The sequence below is a fragment of the Mycetomoellerius zeteki genome, unplaced genomic scaffold (assembly GCF_001594055.1).
Source record: "Mycetomoellerius zeteki isolate Tzet28-1 unplaced genomic scaffold, Tzet1.0 scaffold120, whole genome shotgun sequence".
Taxonomy (NCBI): Eukaryota; Metazoa; Arthropoda; class Insecta; order Hymenoptera; family Formicidae; genus Mycetomoellerius; species Mycetomoellerius zeteki.
The window spans coordinates 351,953-367,663 of record NW_017256127.1 but is presented as its reverse complement, the minus strand read 5'-3'; the positions used below and the strand labels follow the sequence as shown (position 1 = coordinate 367,663).

Here is a 15,711-nt window from a genome sequence, read left to right as displayed (position 1 = left end):
TGTCGAAGTCGACGGAGGAATTTTTGAACATCTTTTGTAAAGCATTAAATATAGGGTGTTTCCGGGTTAAACCGTCAAATTTAAAATATGAATTCAGGACCTCAAAACAAACAAAAATTTTCCTCTGGGAGTATGCTCGCAAACGCTTCGTTCAAGAGATATTTACTTCTGAAGTTATATAGAACTATAGGAATGAATAATTGAAATATCTCTTGTTTTTGTTTTGAAGCTCGAAGATCATTGATAGAGTTTTGTTCGCAAAGCTCGTAGTTGTAGCTCGTAGTTCGTAGCTATTAGTTCGTTGAATGCTTTTGTAGAATAAACTTATAATCATGCCTCGTACATATTCTAATAATGAATATGCTGATGGTATATTTATATGGATTTTGTGACGGAAACGCTGCTCACCGTGAATACGCCGCGCGATTTCCGAACAGAAGATTGTCGGATAAATTAGAGAAGTATTCTCTTTAACATTCTAACGATTAAAGGAAATTGGGTCATTTAATATGGTTCCCCAGGATGGAGTTTTTGCATCACTGCAAAATGAAAGATATTGATATAACGCGTAGATAATATTTAATGTTGAATATTTAGAATGTTATAAAAAAATAATGATGTCTAATAAAACATTTTTACTATTAATAAAAAATAAATAAAAAAATATAAATGAATGTACAGAAGATGTAACACGTTATTGGATCGTTTGAACAAATGATCATCATCTGCGAAGATTTCGCGATCTTGCATCGCTGCTGCAGCTGCTTCGAAAGTGAAAGCAAAGATGCCTGCAGGACATTCTCATCCCAGAGCACCGGATTCTTCTGTCGGCGGTCGAGGAGTCAACTTTTGTTGACCCATACTCGATTTCTAACCAGGACTATATTGCATAAATCACGTGAATTGCAAACAAGCGAAATTTTTCGATCGAAGACATACGCAAACGTTGATCTGTATGCGATCTCGTTGATCGTATGAGCAAGAATAGGCAACGTAAAATCTCTGTATCTCATCGTACGGATTAACAGAGAACTTTCATGTCGTATAATCATGCAATTCGATCGGACCGACTTTTAGAAAGTTTCCGCGGATATCTCACGCATATCACAGCGGGTAATATACAAGCGACGGATAATATAGATAAATCTCGCAGCCGAGATTAATCTATATTACGTCGCTGATGACGTTTGCCTTGCGTAACGCTCGAATAATTAAGGGTAAAATGAGTAAAAGCTGTAACAGGCGCACGCAGTGCATTTTATCGTAATGAAACTAGTTCTCTGACAACTCCGTTTCGTGAAATATGCGGAAACAGATGAATTGCGCAATCTATACTTTGACAAAATTTCTCGCGTAGGAGGTGAATTGGCATAATTCAACCTCGGTGATCGTTAGTGATAAATCGTTTGAAGTAAATGAATTGGACAACGAATTTTTATTCAGATATACTATAGAGAATATAACATTTCAAATCTGCGAGGAATTATAACGGTACATACCGGAACTATAACGGTACATACCTTATAATTCACGACTTTAATTGTGATGACAGATTCTATCAAGTTTCGTTCAATCTCAAGTCAATTGATTCTTAATTGGAATCTCCAAGCAATATTTCCGTGCATACAAGCGATTAGAAATGAGCGATTTTTCACAGAAGATTACTTTGATATAAAAACGCGATTAAATAAGGGGAAGTCTTATTGTATTATACATTTAAAACCAAATGAAAAAACCTTATTTTTTTAAATTTTGAATTTTATATTGTCTCAGAATATACTGTATTAAAAAGTTAAGTAGAAAAAGATTTCCAAAAATTTTCATAAAAGAAAAACCGAATGTACATTTAATATTATATTCGTGTGACTTAATTCTTTTTTTTTTGCCTCAAACGATGATTATCGATGATCGAAAATGATCGTGAATTAAAAATCCAGTATCATTTCAAAGGAATTTAAGGTATTTCTGCGGCTACAATTACGCTAGAAAATTAATCGCGTATAACTTACGAATATGTCTCTCCGCGCGTGCTCTCTGAAGAGAGAAACTTTTAAAGTGAACGTACACACACACGCATAAATGTCGCATCAGTGTGCATGAACATCGCACTGAAGACAGTTGAAATGTGACAACAGTATGTCCCTGTCTCGCCGCGTGCAAGAAGGAGAATTCCATCAAATTATAAATTTAAACTACTCTAATTCAGAAATGGCACCGCTAAGCCTCCCCATTTTTTAAAATAAGGTTTCTATAATATTTCTACATTACATATTTACTTTTTTTTAATCTGTAGAAGATTTTCGCCGCAAAGTATTAAAATATTGCTTCGGTAAGACTGGTATAGGAGTTTACGTGTTAACAGCTGAAACTTTGAAAGTAAATATCTCCATTTCGGTACCGCTAAGGTTTTTGAAATTTTAATCATATATAGATAAAATTATTTTAAACAGAATATCCAAATTTCAAAAAAATCTGTAGAAACTCAATTTCTCGGAGAAATACCTTAAAATTCATTTACTTTAAGAAGAACAAAGCAAATGCACTCACTTCGGAGGGATTGGTGAGCGCCGTCTTCAGGATAGTCCCGTTGACGAGATGACCCGAATGCGCAGGATGGCTCGGGTGGCTAGGAGTGGGTGGCGAGTTGAGTGGATCGCCTGATGAGATTTTGTGATGATGAAGGAAACTACCAGCTAGTTGGGCGTGCTGCTGCTGTTGTTGGCTGTGATGGGCAGCAGCCGCGGCCATGTGCTTGTCTAGCATCGTCGTGCCCATTGTACTCTTGGCACCCCCGAGAGTACCCGAGCCGTTTACACCACCGACGCTACTACCACCCATACCGCCAACGCCGCCCGTCTTGTTGCTTTTCTTGTGTTTCTTGTACTTCACCTGCGGCCGATCAACAGACGATCTTTTTCAATAATTGCAGCTGATTCGATCGTTGATTAATTTGGACGTTCTTCAATCGGACTTGCGCGAATATAGATCAAACAACATCAGCCTATCATTTTATTTATTATACGATAGTATAAATCATAGCATTATAAAAACGATTTTGTTGCTGAAACATTAGTCGGTGCGTACCTTATAAAGGTTGTACACTGCACCCGAATTCCTTCCTCCAGGCATCCGGTCTTCCCGAACCGCCTGCAGGACCATACCCTGTTCGATGCATTTCTTGAAACGGCAGTACTGACACCTGTTTCTTTGCGCCTTCGTTATTTCGCAGCCTCCCTCTGCCACGCACGTGTACACCCGTCTATTTTGCACGGTCCTCTTGAAGAAGCCTTTACATCTGTATGCAAATCAATCGAATTCTTGTAACTTGTAATTGACTAACTCATCAATTTACACAATAAGAATTTTATTGGACCGTGAAATTTGAAACTCATCAAATAGAAAATGGAAAATCCTGACCATAACGGTCTAAGCTGGGATCTTTTTAATGCTTAATTAATTTAAAGTGAATTAATATATACTATATATGTACATACATATGTACTATATTGTAGTCACTGGCTACGTTTACATAGCCATTAGAACTAATGCGATACTCTGGTGCCATTGAGTCAATGGTCGCTGTAAAGTATTAGACATAAACAACAATTATGGACTAAGACATTTTAAGTTTTATGTACTGATTCCAAATCCGCCATGTTGAACTTTATAATTCTATCTCTACGTTCGTAATCATTTATAGTAATCATTTTCACGCCGATTCGTCAAGTTTTCGTATTTAAATCGACGATGTTGTAAGAACATTCGTGACTTTTGCGAATTTCAGACACCATATTTGAGCCGGATTTCAGACACCATATTGAATTTTTCAAAAGGCCACGTTTCATTCGAAAGTACACAAATATTTTGAGACCTTAAACGGTTTTTTCCGTTGCGTCAAATTTTGGAAGGAGAGGTGACTTGCTTGACGCAAAACGTCTTATATATATATATATATTGTATATATAATATATTGTAATACGTTGCAGTTTCGCTGCAGCGTCATAGCGACCTTTCGCTGTCACAAAGCGCGAGTTCGCGCCTGACCTAAGCCGGGAATTGCGAGCGAGCGAAATCTCTGGGAGGCCGTCAATTAAGGTTACAATATATTTTACTAATCCCCAGCGTTTTATCTTATTTTATGTAAAATTTACGGGAGCCTCGCCGAGCGAGTGGTGAAAGAGGAGACAACCGCGGACAAGGAGCTGAGAGAGTTCAGGAATCAGGTTTCCAGAAGCGGTCGCGGGCCGGAAATGGAGACAGAGAGTACAGAGGCGAGTACTTCCAGCAAATTGACGAAAGCGACGACCACTGCCGCCAAGGAGCTTGGTGGTGTCCGAGGCTTAGGGGAGTACGAGAGGCAAATGACGAGCAACAGAGGATCCCGAGCGCGGAGAGGCGATAATCGGCGGAAGGCGAGCTGCGGGGATCGGCGAAGGAATCCCAGAGCCCGAAATTGATTTCGAGACAATGGGCGACCGGGGGCGATTATCAGAGAAGGCTCATCCGCGAGGCACCCCACAGGATTCCGCCGCACACGACCTTGCACGCAAAAGGACCGCGAGCCCGCTAATTGGTCGCGACAATGCGCGACGCGGCTGAACACCCCTGTTGGTTAGCGAATTGATCGCGCATCAATCGGGATCCTACTTGTCCTCTTCCGTTTTGAACCGCCTACCTGCGTAGATATCCCTATAAAGCGAAGGTGAGAGATTTCGGAATACGGAATTACGTGACAAGGAGACTGTCGGTGAGGTTGCCCTTTTGCGTTGTAATACTTAATACTTGTGTAAAGTCGCATGAAACGTGGCATGGAGTTATCTTCGCGTTCTGTCGTCGACACGCCAATTTCGTGTTAGCGTAAAGTCCGCCATAAGTGGCGCAGTTTGGTGTATAGGATACGGTGTGGCCGGCGTCAAGAGACTCCCGAGAGTCCTAAACATGATTGCATGAGGCTAGATTCGAGGATAGATTCGAATCACGGGTATGAACCTTCTGGGGATCGCGGTCTCAACAAGCCGAAAGAGCCATCGTGTCGTATGTCTCGAGCGCGACGCGGGAGCGAGCGCCAAGAGTTAATATTTTCGTGACTTTGCATGAAATTTAGTATGTATACACCGCGAGGCGGCTGTACTCGCGGGAAAAATTGTGTTACGCCGACGATGCATTTAGAGTCCCTAACAGCACAGACCTTCAGGGAATGTCCTGAGGACGTCCAGAGGATATCCGTATGTCCTTTAAACATCCTAAGGACATCCCCAGGATAAAGTGTGTTATTAGGGAGTATCACAACGAACGGGCTCCGCTCGCGATTTGATGAATTCCTGTGCTCTTATATAAATCTTAAATAAAGCTCAAAAATTACTAAATGTGTATATTTCTCTACTAAAAGATAGAATTCTAACTTCTCTTCAGAATATTTACCGCAAAAATCTGCATATAATAGTGTTTTTCATGAGCAGAACCAGTGTGCAGTCAGTGCACTTTAAAACCGTTGTCCACAAATCGACATAAAGATGAATGTTTAATAAAAATATAGAAAAACCGCGAGATAAACCACGAAATCCTTAATACATTTTATTCTGCTATTTGATAAAATGTACTTTGGACATTTTATTAATTGAAATACCTCATTTTAAAATTCAGGAACTCCCTATTTTTCATTACATTTTCTTGTAGCTTATCTCGAGAGCTTTTCAAAACATTATAATAAAATATTTTTTATTGAGTACTTTCCGAGTTATAAGGCTTGAAAGTTATAGCTGGCACATTAGCATTACGCAAGGTGTCCGATTGACGGTTAAAATGTCTTGAATGTTGTTCAGGATCATATCCTGGATAACATTTGTCAAGATCAAGGCCATTAGAGGTTGTACCTCTTATTTTTATTTTTACGTAGAAATGAATTTTTAATGCAAAAATGAAAATAAGAAGAATAATCTCCAATGGCCTTGATCTTGACAAATTATCCAAAACATGATCCTGAACAACATTCAAGAGGTTTTAGCCGTCGGTCGGACACCTCGCGTAATGCTAATGCCAGCGGTAAGTACTGTAATTTTCAAGCCTTATAACTCGAAAAGTTACATTAGAATGTAAAGAAAAATAACTTTATTGTAGTGTTTAGAGAAGCTCTCGACACCAGCTATTAGATTCTGGAATCAAAAGTAGGGTGTTCCATTTAAAAATAGATGCCAGCAACAATATAAGATGCCAGCGAATTAACAGATTATGAAAGTAAGAATCACATCATAAACGACATTATTTAACCCTAAAAATTTTAATCCTCAGTACATATAGTAGAATAACAAAACCAATTTTGAAAGTTTTTCCCGATTCCTTTTTACTTATTGCAAATATCTTTTGTGCTACAACTTTTTCGACTATCTTGCCCAAATATTCTTGTTTTTCAGTCTTTAAATGATCAATTTAAAAAAAAAACTTTTTTTTTTAAATATAAATTCTGTTTCTGTGTTTTTTTCGGTTTTTTTTTATGCAAGATAGGAATAGCTACAATATTATTACGGGTCGGATCGTTTATTTTAAGAAACTCCTCTAGACAGCGAAAATAGTGAGGTTGAATCAAGGATTCATCTGCTCAGATTACGAGTGAGAATTACGAGTGCCGTGGGTACGAGGGAAAAACTTGTCGCAGACTTTTCTCGTCTAATCCACTTGCTCGTTCGAGACAACAAAGTTGGACAAGGATGAGCGAAGAAGTAACGATACTCCGTGGTAATTTCACGGACTAATCAAAAGTGTTGTTCAAGAAGTCATCCGAGTACATGCAATAGAGAGTAGACGCAACAAGTATTCCCTCGTCTCGCGTAGATATTGTTCCGCTATGAGGACAGGACAAGAAAATTACGGGATCACCAATCAATTTTTAATCTCGTCTAAGTTATAAATTATGAATGTTCACGCAAAAATTAACATACCTTCATAGACTATTTTATTTCAGTAACTCACAAATTTAGATGCTAATTGTGATTGATAAATTTGGAAGCAAATATATACGATGGATGGAATATATAAAGCTTGAAATATATTCCAATACACGCACGTTAAGGTGGTTCTTTAGTAAAGTGCCGAAAATTTGGGGTGCCTCACCAGGATCCACCCAAAATTACAAATATCTGCATAATTTGAATAAAATATTAAAACTACGTGTATATCTTAATGAAATAGTACAGAACTCCGATAGTAAATCAAGAGCTGCATCTTCATTGAATGAAAACAAGATGGGATTATGTTTACTTTTCGAGGTAAATTTATATGCAAGTTTATGCATATTTATACGTAAATAGGAGAAGGTGGTGTACCTTTGACCAATTTTGACATTTTTTCTTGTGCAAGTTATATTTTAATGTCTAAAAATTCAAAAAAATTCTAAAATATTCTTTGAAGTGTTGACAGTAACATATTTTTTATAAATTTAAATTGTTATGTTTTGTACATCTTTTTTTATAATAAAAAAAAAATTGAATTTTGGTCAAAGGTACAACATACATGTTGTACCTTTAACCAATATATAAAATGTGTGTATAAAGATAGGATATTCAACAAAAGTTTAATTTTATTTATATTTTTATATATTTTTAATGTCTTTTTACACCACATATAACTTTATATATAAAATATATAAAAATAAACTGATTCTCTTCTGAAATGTCCGGGGCCAAATATGCATCACTGTGATTATCGATGGTTCCAACATCTATCCTTGTCTGAATGCTTCACCGTAATGCGCATACATCGATTATTATTATGTAGTGTTAGGAGTGTTGTACTCCAGGGTTGGTAAAAAGACTAATGCTTTTTTTTTAAGAATAAAATATATTGTGTTTCTTCTTAAATATATTTTTAATGCTTTAAACAGTACTATAAAAAAACATTTAAAACATATTAAAAACATCAATTAAGCATATTTTAAACTGTTTAAAATACGTTCAAAACATGTTTTTTTACCAACCCTACTATACTCTCGCCTTAAAAAACATATATATGTACATTCAAAGCTCGCATATAAATCACGTGCAAGCGCACAGCAAACAAGCTTTCAGACAAGGACAGATAGATATGTTGGAGATACTTTTATTACATTGGTCAGATAAGGTATGGTCCTTCCAGTATGTATGTTCTAAGACGTGTAAGATTACATTTTCAACATTTTTTTTTCTCTCTTATTTCATCGTTAACCTACCGTAGAATTTTGCACACGTCAATTTTGGTACTTCAACTTCATATATATATTATATATATAAAACAGAGCTGGGATTTAGTTGCACATTCCCGCGTGGGTTGATGAAGTATAAAAGGGCAGGAATCAAGCTGAAAATCGGCTGAAATGTGCAACTAAATCCCAGTACTGATATAAAAAAATTAGACGTTTCTATGGTAACTCGATTTACTAAAGAATCATCTTAATAATTAAAGCTGAAGCGTATATAAGAAAAAAAATATCACGCGCGTATGATAGAATATACAACTTTTTTAATTATGTGAAAAAATCCATAAAATTTCTTTTCTGTTAACGAAACACAATTGAAGCACACTTCAAATATTCTTTTTAATTTGTTGAAATTTATTTGAAATTACATTTGATAAATTAAATCTAAATTCGTTTGTCCATATAACATTTTGTTTTTTTTTTGTGGTTACTTTCATTTAATTTTAAAGTATTAAAAATTTTTGTAAATCGGATAATAAATTTATACAATATTTATAATTCATATTACAAAATATTATTTAGTACGCTTATACACTTCTTTTTTTGTCGACGAAAAAAGGTGCTTTCTGGCTCATATTTTCTTTGAGTCATTTAAGGTTCGAAATGGGTTAAATTATTTAAACTTCAAGAAGATAAATAGTAACGGTAGATATTAGGAAAACAAATCTTCATCTCTCTTACGTACGAACTTTTCCGTGTAAACAGATTGATAGCGTGCTTTCTGGGAGTAGTTTACTCAAAACTCAACATTTCTTGTCAGCGAAACGTAATTAGGCGCGCTTCCTTGAATGCTTCCTCGAATGCTTCCTCGAATATTGGCAAAGGTCGAAGGTTACGTAGCAGGTTACGTACGTTTGATTCCAACCGTATGATTTCGACTATATTACGCAGGTAGATTCGATATAATTAATTCTAATTAACCGAATTTCGGTCAATATCGTTCTTAGACTGTAACGCATCAGAAAATTTACGCTTATATACGTATAAGTATATATCTTAAGTTACGGATTTTCGCGTTTTATTTCCTAACATTATTTATTATTAAAAAACGTAAAAAACTCAAACCTAAAAAAGGGTTAAAATACAAATATTCTAATATTAAATAATACCTCAAAACATAAATCGTACAAAATTGTCATTAAAAAATATTGAGTTCAAGATAGGATAAATAGCGAAATAAAAGATACAAAAATTGTTAATTTTTTTTACAAGAAATGAATATTTTAATAACAAAAATATATAAAATAGTCAATGTTTGAATTAAAAAAACATAAAATTAAATTTTGTTTTATAGAATTGAAATATAATAACAAAAATAAAAGAAAAATGAGATTATTTATTCTTTATAATTAAATTTACATTAGTTACATTCTAATAAAATGGAGACATGTATAAATAATATAAATAAGACAAGAAAAGTAATATAAACAAGACAAAACTTTGGACTACAGCAGAGAAAAACCTCTGACTGTATAAAAACTCAAAAAAAGATTAAGTATAAAAAGCAAACACAAATGAGTAGATGGGGGGTTCACAGCATGTTTGACGCTCTATTATTGTTTATTGCTTCAATATCGATGAGCCACTACCACTTTAATCTGTCAAGTAATCATTAATAGAAAGATACTAAATCAATGAGCTCTGTTATCAATCTAAAAGTATGAAATATTTAAGAAAAACTATGCTTGGGATGCTTAGATACCCCACATATCTACTCGAAGGTTAATTTATAAATTTAATTTAAAACGTCTTTTGTACACACGCAGTTTGTGCAAATAATTGCGAAATATTTTGCAGGTTACGTACGTTTGCGATCAACCAACCGCAATGTTTCCGATATATAAATTTCTGTATTGATATAAATTATTGATCTGACTATATAATTTGATAAGAACAATATTATTGATAAGAACTTGAATGTTGTTCAGGATCATGTCCTGGATAATATCTGTTAAGATCAAAGTCATTGGAGATTGTTCCTCTTATTTTCATTTTTGCACAGAAAATTCAATTTTTATGTAAAAATGAAAATAAGAGAAACAATCTTCAATGACTATGATCTTAACGAATGTTATATATATATTTTTCTGTAAAACTTATATTTTCCAAGACATATCCCGACCTTTTTGGAACACCCTGTACACGTGATGAGATCTGGGAACAATGATTTGTATATACCGGAATAACGGATATATGTCGGCTGTTCCAAAATTTACTGCCAGTACTGAAAATTTATAGTGCACGTAACGTAAACTATAGAGTTTCAGTACTGGCAGTAAATTTTGGAACACAACCGTCATGTACTCTAATCCGTATATCGTTCATTTGTCAGAAATGCCAGTATAATGACATAACTAAAAAATTGTCATTTTTAATTGTTTACATTAATTAAGAATTTAAAATCCATTGAAAACTTCGTAAAGTACAGACTTTACCTTTGAGGAGGATGAAAAAAAACTTTTAAATGCGATCATTTTTCGTGGAGTTACACTTATTTGAATTTATACGAAATTTTGATATAAATTTACCTATGCGATAATTTTGTTGATGAGTGTAATTAAGAAGGGCCCCTAAAATTCTTTATTCTGGTAGATCAACATAATTTGTTAAAACTCATCACAAGAAAACAATTATATCAATATTGCATTATAACATTCTGTCAATTGTTTTGCTTTATCAGTGTCTCAATTGTTATTGAGCAGTTCTAATGAAAAGACTTAATAGACTTTTACTACAATCAATTGTTATGAATAAATTTGCATTTAAAAAATAATATTACAAAACACACGTACACAGTTTAATGATTAAAAACATTCAAACGCATTTTCTGGAAAACTTGATTTTTTGAGTTATGTCATTGTTCCGGCAAATGAGCGACATATAATGCGCGAAAGGATTAACTATACTTAATTTCGTAAGCGGGGCTAAAGGCACTCACCCTTCGCACGTGATGATACCGTAGTGCAAGCCGGTCGCCTTGTCTTCACAAATCATACATATCATAGGCGTTTCGTCTTCCTCGTTCTCCTGAGGCGGTAAAGGAGGTGCAGGCGGTGCCACCGATATGGATTGCGAGGCCGCCTCAGATTTGACAACAGTACCGCCGTTGCTAACCCACGGTTGCGCGACGGAACCGGACGCCGTGAGATTCAGCGCCTGCATCTGTTGCGCGGCCGGCAGCTGCGTCAGATCACCGGCCCATAGCCTCTCCATGTTGAGCGGTGGCCCAACGGCGGATGAATACGTGACCGCGGAGGATGAGGGTGGTTTACCTCTAGATTCCTGGCCAAGGTTCAGTAACAGCTGGGCGGCCGATTCCTTCCGCTGTAGCGGACCAGGATGCTGCTGGTGGTGGTACCGGGTCCAACGGCGGCGCTGACCATATCATCGTACGGACGCCACCGATCTCGCCCATTAACACTGTGGGCGGGGGCCGCGGTGGTGCTGGCGCTACTCTCTGCGCTGGTGGTTTCATACCTTCGCCTGGAATAAATCATCAATGATCGATTGTTACAATGTGTTTGTACAATTTATACAATGTCTGAATAATCTATTTATATAATTTTTGCATCTTTAAGACTTCTCCCTCTGCACTACCTTTGCTCTTAAACATACTTCATATTTGTCATATGTAATCGTAGAGAAAGCGAATGAAAATAGTGTTTTATTCTTAGTGTTTTATTATATAGTGTTGAATAGTATTTTTTATCAAAGTCAAAAAGTAACAAGTGATTTAAACTAAATTCTATGGATATTCTTTGTAATTTTTATAACCAACGCTAATTGTAAGATGTAATAATTTCCGATCATTGGACTTAAGTAACGAATCAAGGAGGAAATTTGTATTAGATACTTCTTTGTTAGAAGGGTACTTTTATTATAAATTTTATTGCATGATATTTCAAAATTATACAATTTAGTAACTCTATATGAGTAACGCCTCCTCACGATATGGCCAATTGAAAATAGTTAATGATTAGGTATGAAAGGATAAATTGTTAAGTAAATTTAACGTGAGAAGTGCTCGATTTAATAAAAAATGCAATACTTACACGAGGTTGCCGTAGTAGTAGCGCCGGTAGTGACACAGCTGACATTGGTACCGCTGGAACTGGTGGAGACAGTTGTGGCATTCTGCCCACCATAACTGACGGCGCTGCTGATGACACCATTGAGTAGCCTCTGCGTAGCGAATCCCTGTACGCTAGTAGTGTTCTGAGACCAAAATTGATGATGAGCCACTAACAGATGCGGTGGTACCGGGGGTGCGCGTGATCTTGGTGGCGCCGGTGGTGATTGTTGCTGTTGTAGGGATCCGTGTGGTCCGGCTGAACCAACTGCGCCGGGACTGATGTTCAGGTTCAAGTTGAACTGAGATGACGGGCTATTCCGGTGACTAGGTTGGTTGGAGGCTTCCGAACGACCACCGACACCACTGCCACCAACGCCACTACTACCACCCCCACCTCCGTCGAAGACCGAATTGTCGGATTCTTCCTTGGTCTGGATGGACGATAGATCGCCCTTTAAGTCCGGGCTGTCACTCCTCGAGGAGATATCTTGGGCAATCGGAGTCGACGAGACCGCTGGAATTGGCGAGTACGGTGACGTTTTGATCTGCACGGGGGTGATGGAGCGTTGCTGTTGTTGCTGATGTTGCTGCTGTGATTGCTGATGATGTTGCTGTTGCTGCTCATCGGCGACCCTGAAGCTCATCATCGGACCGGCATCCGGGAAGACCGAGTCAGGCGACGCACGATCCGAGCATCCCGCGTCGCGACCCTCTTGACCGTTTCCTCTTCCACCTCCGCCATCACCACTACCGGTACCACGAAGGGAGTCTCCTCCTCGCGGTGGCCCTGGACTCGGACTGCCCAGCAGGTTATACTCGCTCGTCACTCTGATCTGGCAGCCCGGCGAGCTCGGCATGTTCGTCTCCGGCGACAAGGTTGAGGTGTCGGCCATGCTCTCCCCTGGAGCAGGAAAGTTTATGGGTGAAGGTGCGTCCGTCGTCGGGTTCCCCTGCGGCGAGCCTGCTGATCCGAGGGATACCGGGGAGTCTGAGAAATAAGGCGTTGATCTCACGTTTATACTCGGACTGCGGACAGTCTGTAACGCGACGGGATATTTCTTTTTTTTCCTTTTTCTTTACCCTCGAAAGCACGATTGAATATGATAATGCAGGAATATGGGATCGTTATTCACGCGCATATTATATCTCACGATGAAATTGAATGCACAGAGGAATGGAAACGGGAAAGGGGAATCGGCAAATTAGAGAATTGGAGCAAATTAATGACGTTGTACACCAGTCGCATACGTAACTAATTGATGGCGCAAGCCGATGCTCAGAGGGTGAAGGTGAGATAATAAGCTATCATGGAGTGTAACGTGTTGCATGCGCCTTATGACATCTTCCTTGATTTTTGGTTTCCGAACTAACATATTCCAGTGACATTCCGAGTTAATGAATAAGTTTAATGTGCGATATAATAGTTCAATTGAGGGACTGGATTCTATAAGGGGATACACGTGGATTTCACGGGATCTGGAGACACGGTAGTATCGCGCAGCGACACTGCCGTGGCTACTATAAGTATTGTCCGCAAGGTTAATTTTGAACATCGCTCTAATTTCAATTTTGACGATTAATTCTTGTAGAGAATTACATAGCGCATCTTTTTTCGTGTTTAAATCAAATTTGTAACTGTTTTTGTTTTCAAGTTATAAACGAAAACATTAATTCGTAAAATAAAAACATTTCAATAGATTTTTGTGTTCAACTTGCCATATCTCAGCCAAATATGAATATTTTTCGTTGAAATTTTTACAGAATAAACTTCAATATTTTCCTCGAAATATAGGGCATATAAAAAGTTTTCGGAACATTTCACAGCCGAATGCCGAATTTTTCAAAATATTCCTTTCCAATTCGTAGTTTTATTCATTCAATCATAAAGATTATCGTAGGAATTTTCGAATTGTCAACTTTTATCTATACTACAATTTTGTTTATTACGGAAATTTTTTGAAAAATTTTAACTCTTTAAACATTAAGCTTGTAAAGTAATGACGATTTATGTGTCGATTTGATTACGTAGTGCGCAACGCGAAAGTTTGAGCCGTTCGTCTCCGCGGAACGGGGGCATCAATAATGTATCGAAACATAATATTCTTACGGACTCCCAAAATCTTTTTCAATTTCTTAATTGTTTACAATTTTCAATCAATTAAAATTTTTATGGCGTGAAGTAAAAATCATATAAAAATGCGGTTTACAGCAATCCAAAGAGTAAATCTTTATCTTCAATTTGCTTTTTATTGAGCGTTGCACGATTTTTTTTCACCAAGTTATTGAACGTTGAAACAAAAATGATCATTTTTGCTTTTGTAAATAAAACTTTTGCTTTTGTAAATAAAAAAATTAAATAAAAAATTATTATCGTAATTCCATTTATAAAACAATTTAATGGAACCGCCGTTAAAATTGCAAACGGCATCAATGATTGATGGATTTAAAATTCATTTTATCTTATTATGTTGGTCTCGATAGGCAACCGCTCGTTATGCAATTCTATATCCAATAATACGGCATTGTGTATACACAAAGTATTTCACCTTCCCTCTCTATAAAAAATAGCGCCTCCCGTAACAGATTCCAATATATATGAGTGCTTTCCTCACGTTAACCGCGCCCATAATCACCCACTCTCCATAAAGGATACTTATATCCACGCGATAAACACACTATTTAGTCACTTTACCGATACAAATATTTTATTACGCTAATAAAATATTTGTTGGAGGAACTGCACGATTTATCGCGGTTGGGAAACAATCGTTCTTTCGTTTAGTACTTAAGATCCAAATATATGGTACTTAAGTACTGAAGAGAAGACACTCACTGATTAGAAAATTAACGTGTTTAAATATTTCTTTATATATTTTTTGATAAAATAAGTTGTCTATGTATTTTTAATCACAGATTAAAAAGTCTCTAATACGCTTAAATATGATTTTTTTGTTACATATGTACATTATACATAAAAAATATATCATCCGAAAATACATAGACGCTTAACAACATTGTGTTTATCTTGGCTCAGAGTCGATCTATCGTCATTTCATGAATTCCTTCGAACTCCGTTAATGTAAATTTGATAAGCTTTCAAAGCATATCGCGTTTTATAACTTCTCTTGAATAATCGTACTGTACTACTGTGACTTCGATAGTTTAAATTTATGCTCATTATTGTTCTGTGTGCGTTTATTTACGGTAAAATTATCTTGCTTGTACTTTTTTTATATACACGAATAAAGTTCAAAATATCAGCTGCAAATTGGATAAATACATGATTAAACGGCAAATTAATGAATTTTTTTATACATATGAGATCAATAGAAATGTAATATCTGTGATATCATTTTTTATGCAACGCATAAACGAATATGTAATAGCAATGTGTAAAAGAATAAATATTAAC

The 15,711-nt window shown here is 36.5% G+C and overlaps 1 protein-coding gene across 1 annotated transcript in view; it reads right to left on the bottom strand.

Moving 5' to 3' along the window:
- Positions 1–15,711, bottom strand: part of Hr4 (nuclear hormone receptor 4) — a 75,497-nt gene that overhangs the window by 12,482 nt on the left and 47,304 nt on the right. The window contains 5 exon segments of the mRNA XM_018461281.1: positions 2,548–2,889; positions 3,085–3,295; positions 11,166–11,549; positions 11,551–11,710; positions 12,280–13,287. Of these exon segments, the coding sequence (XP_018316783.1) occupies positions 2,548–2,889; positions 3,085–3,295; positions 11,166–11,549; positions 11,551–11,710; positions 12,280–13,287 (2,105 nt within the window).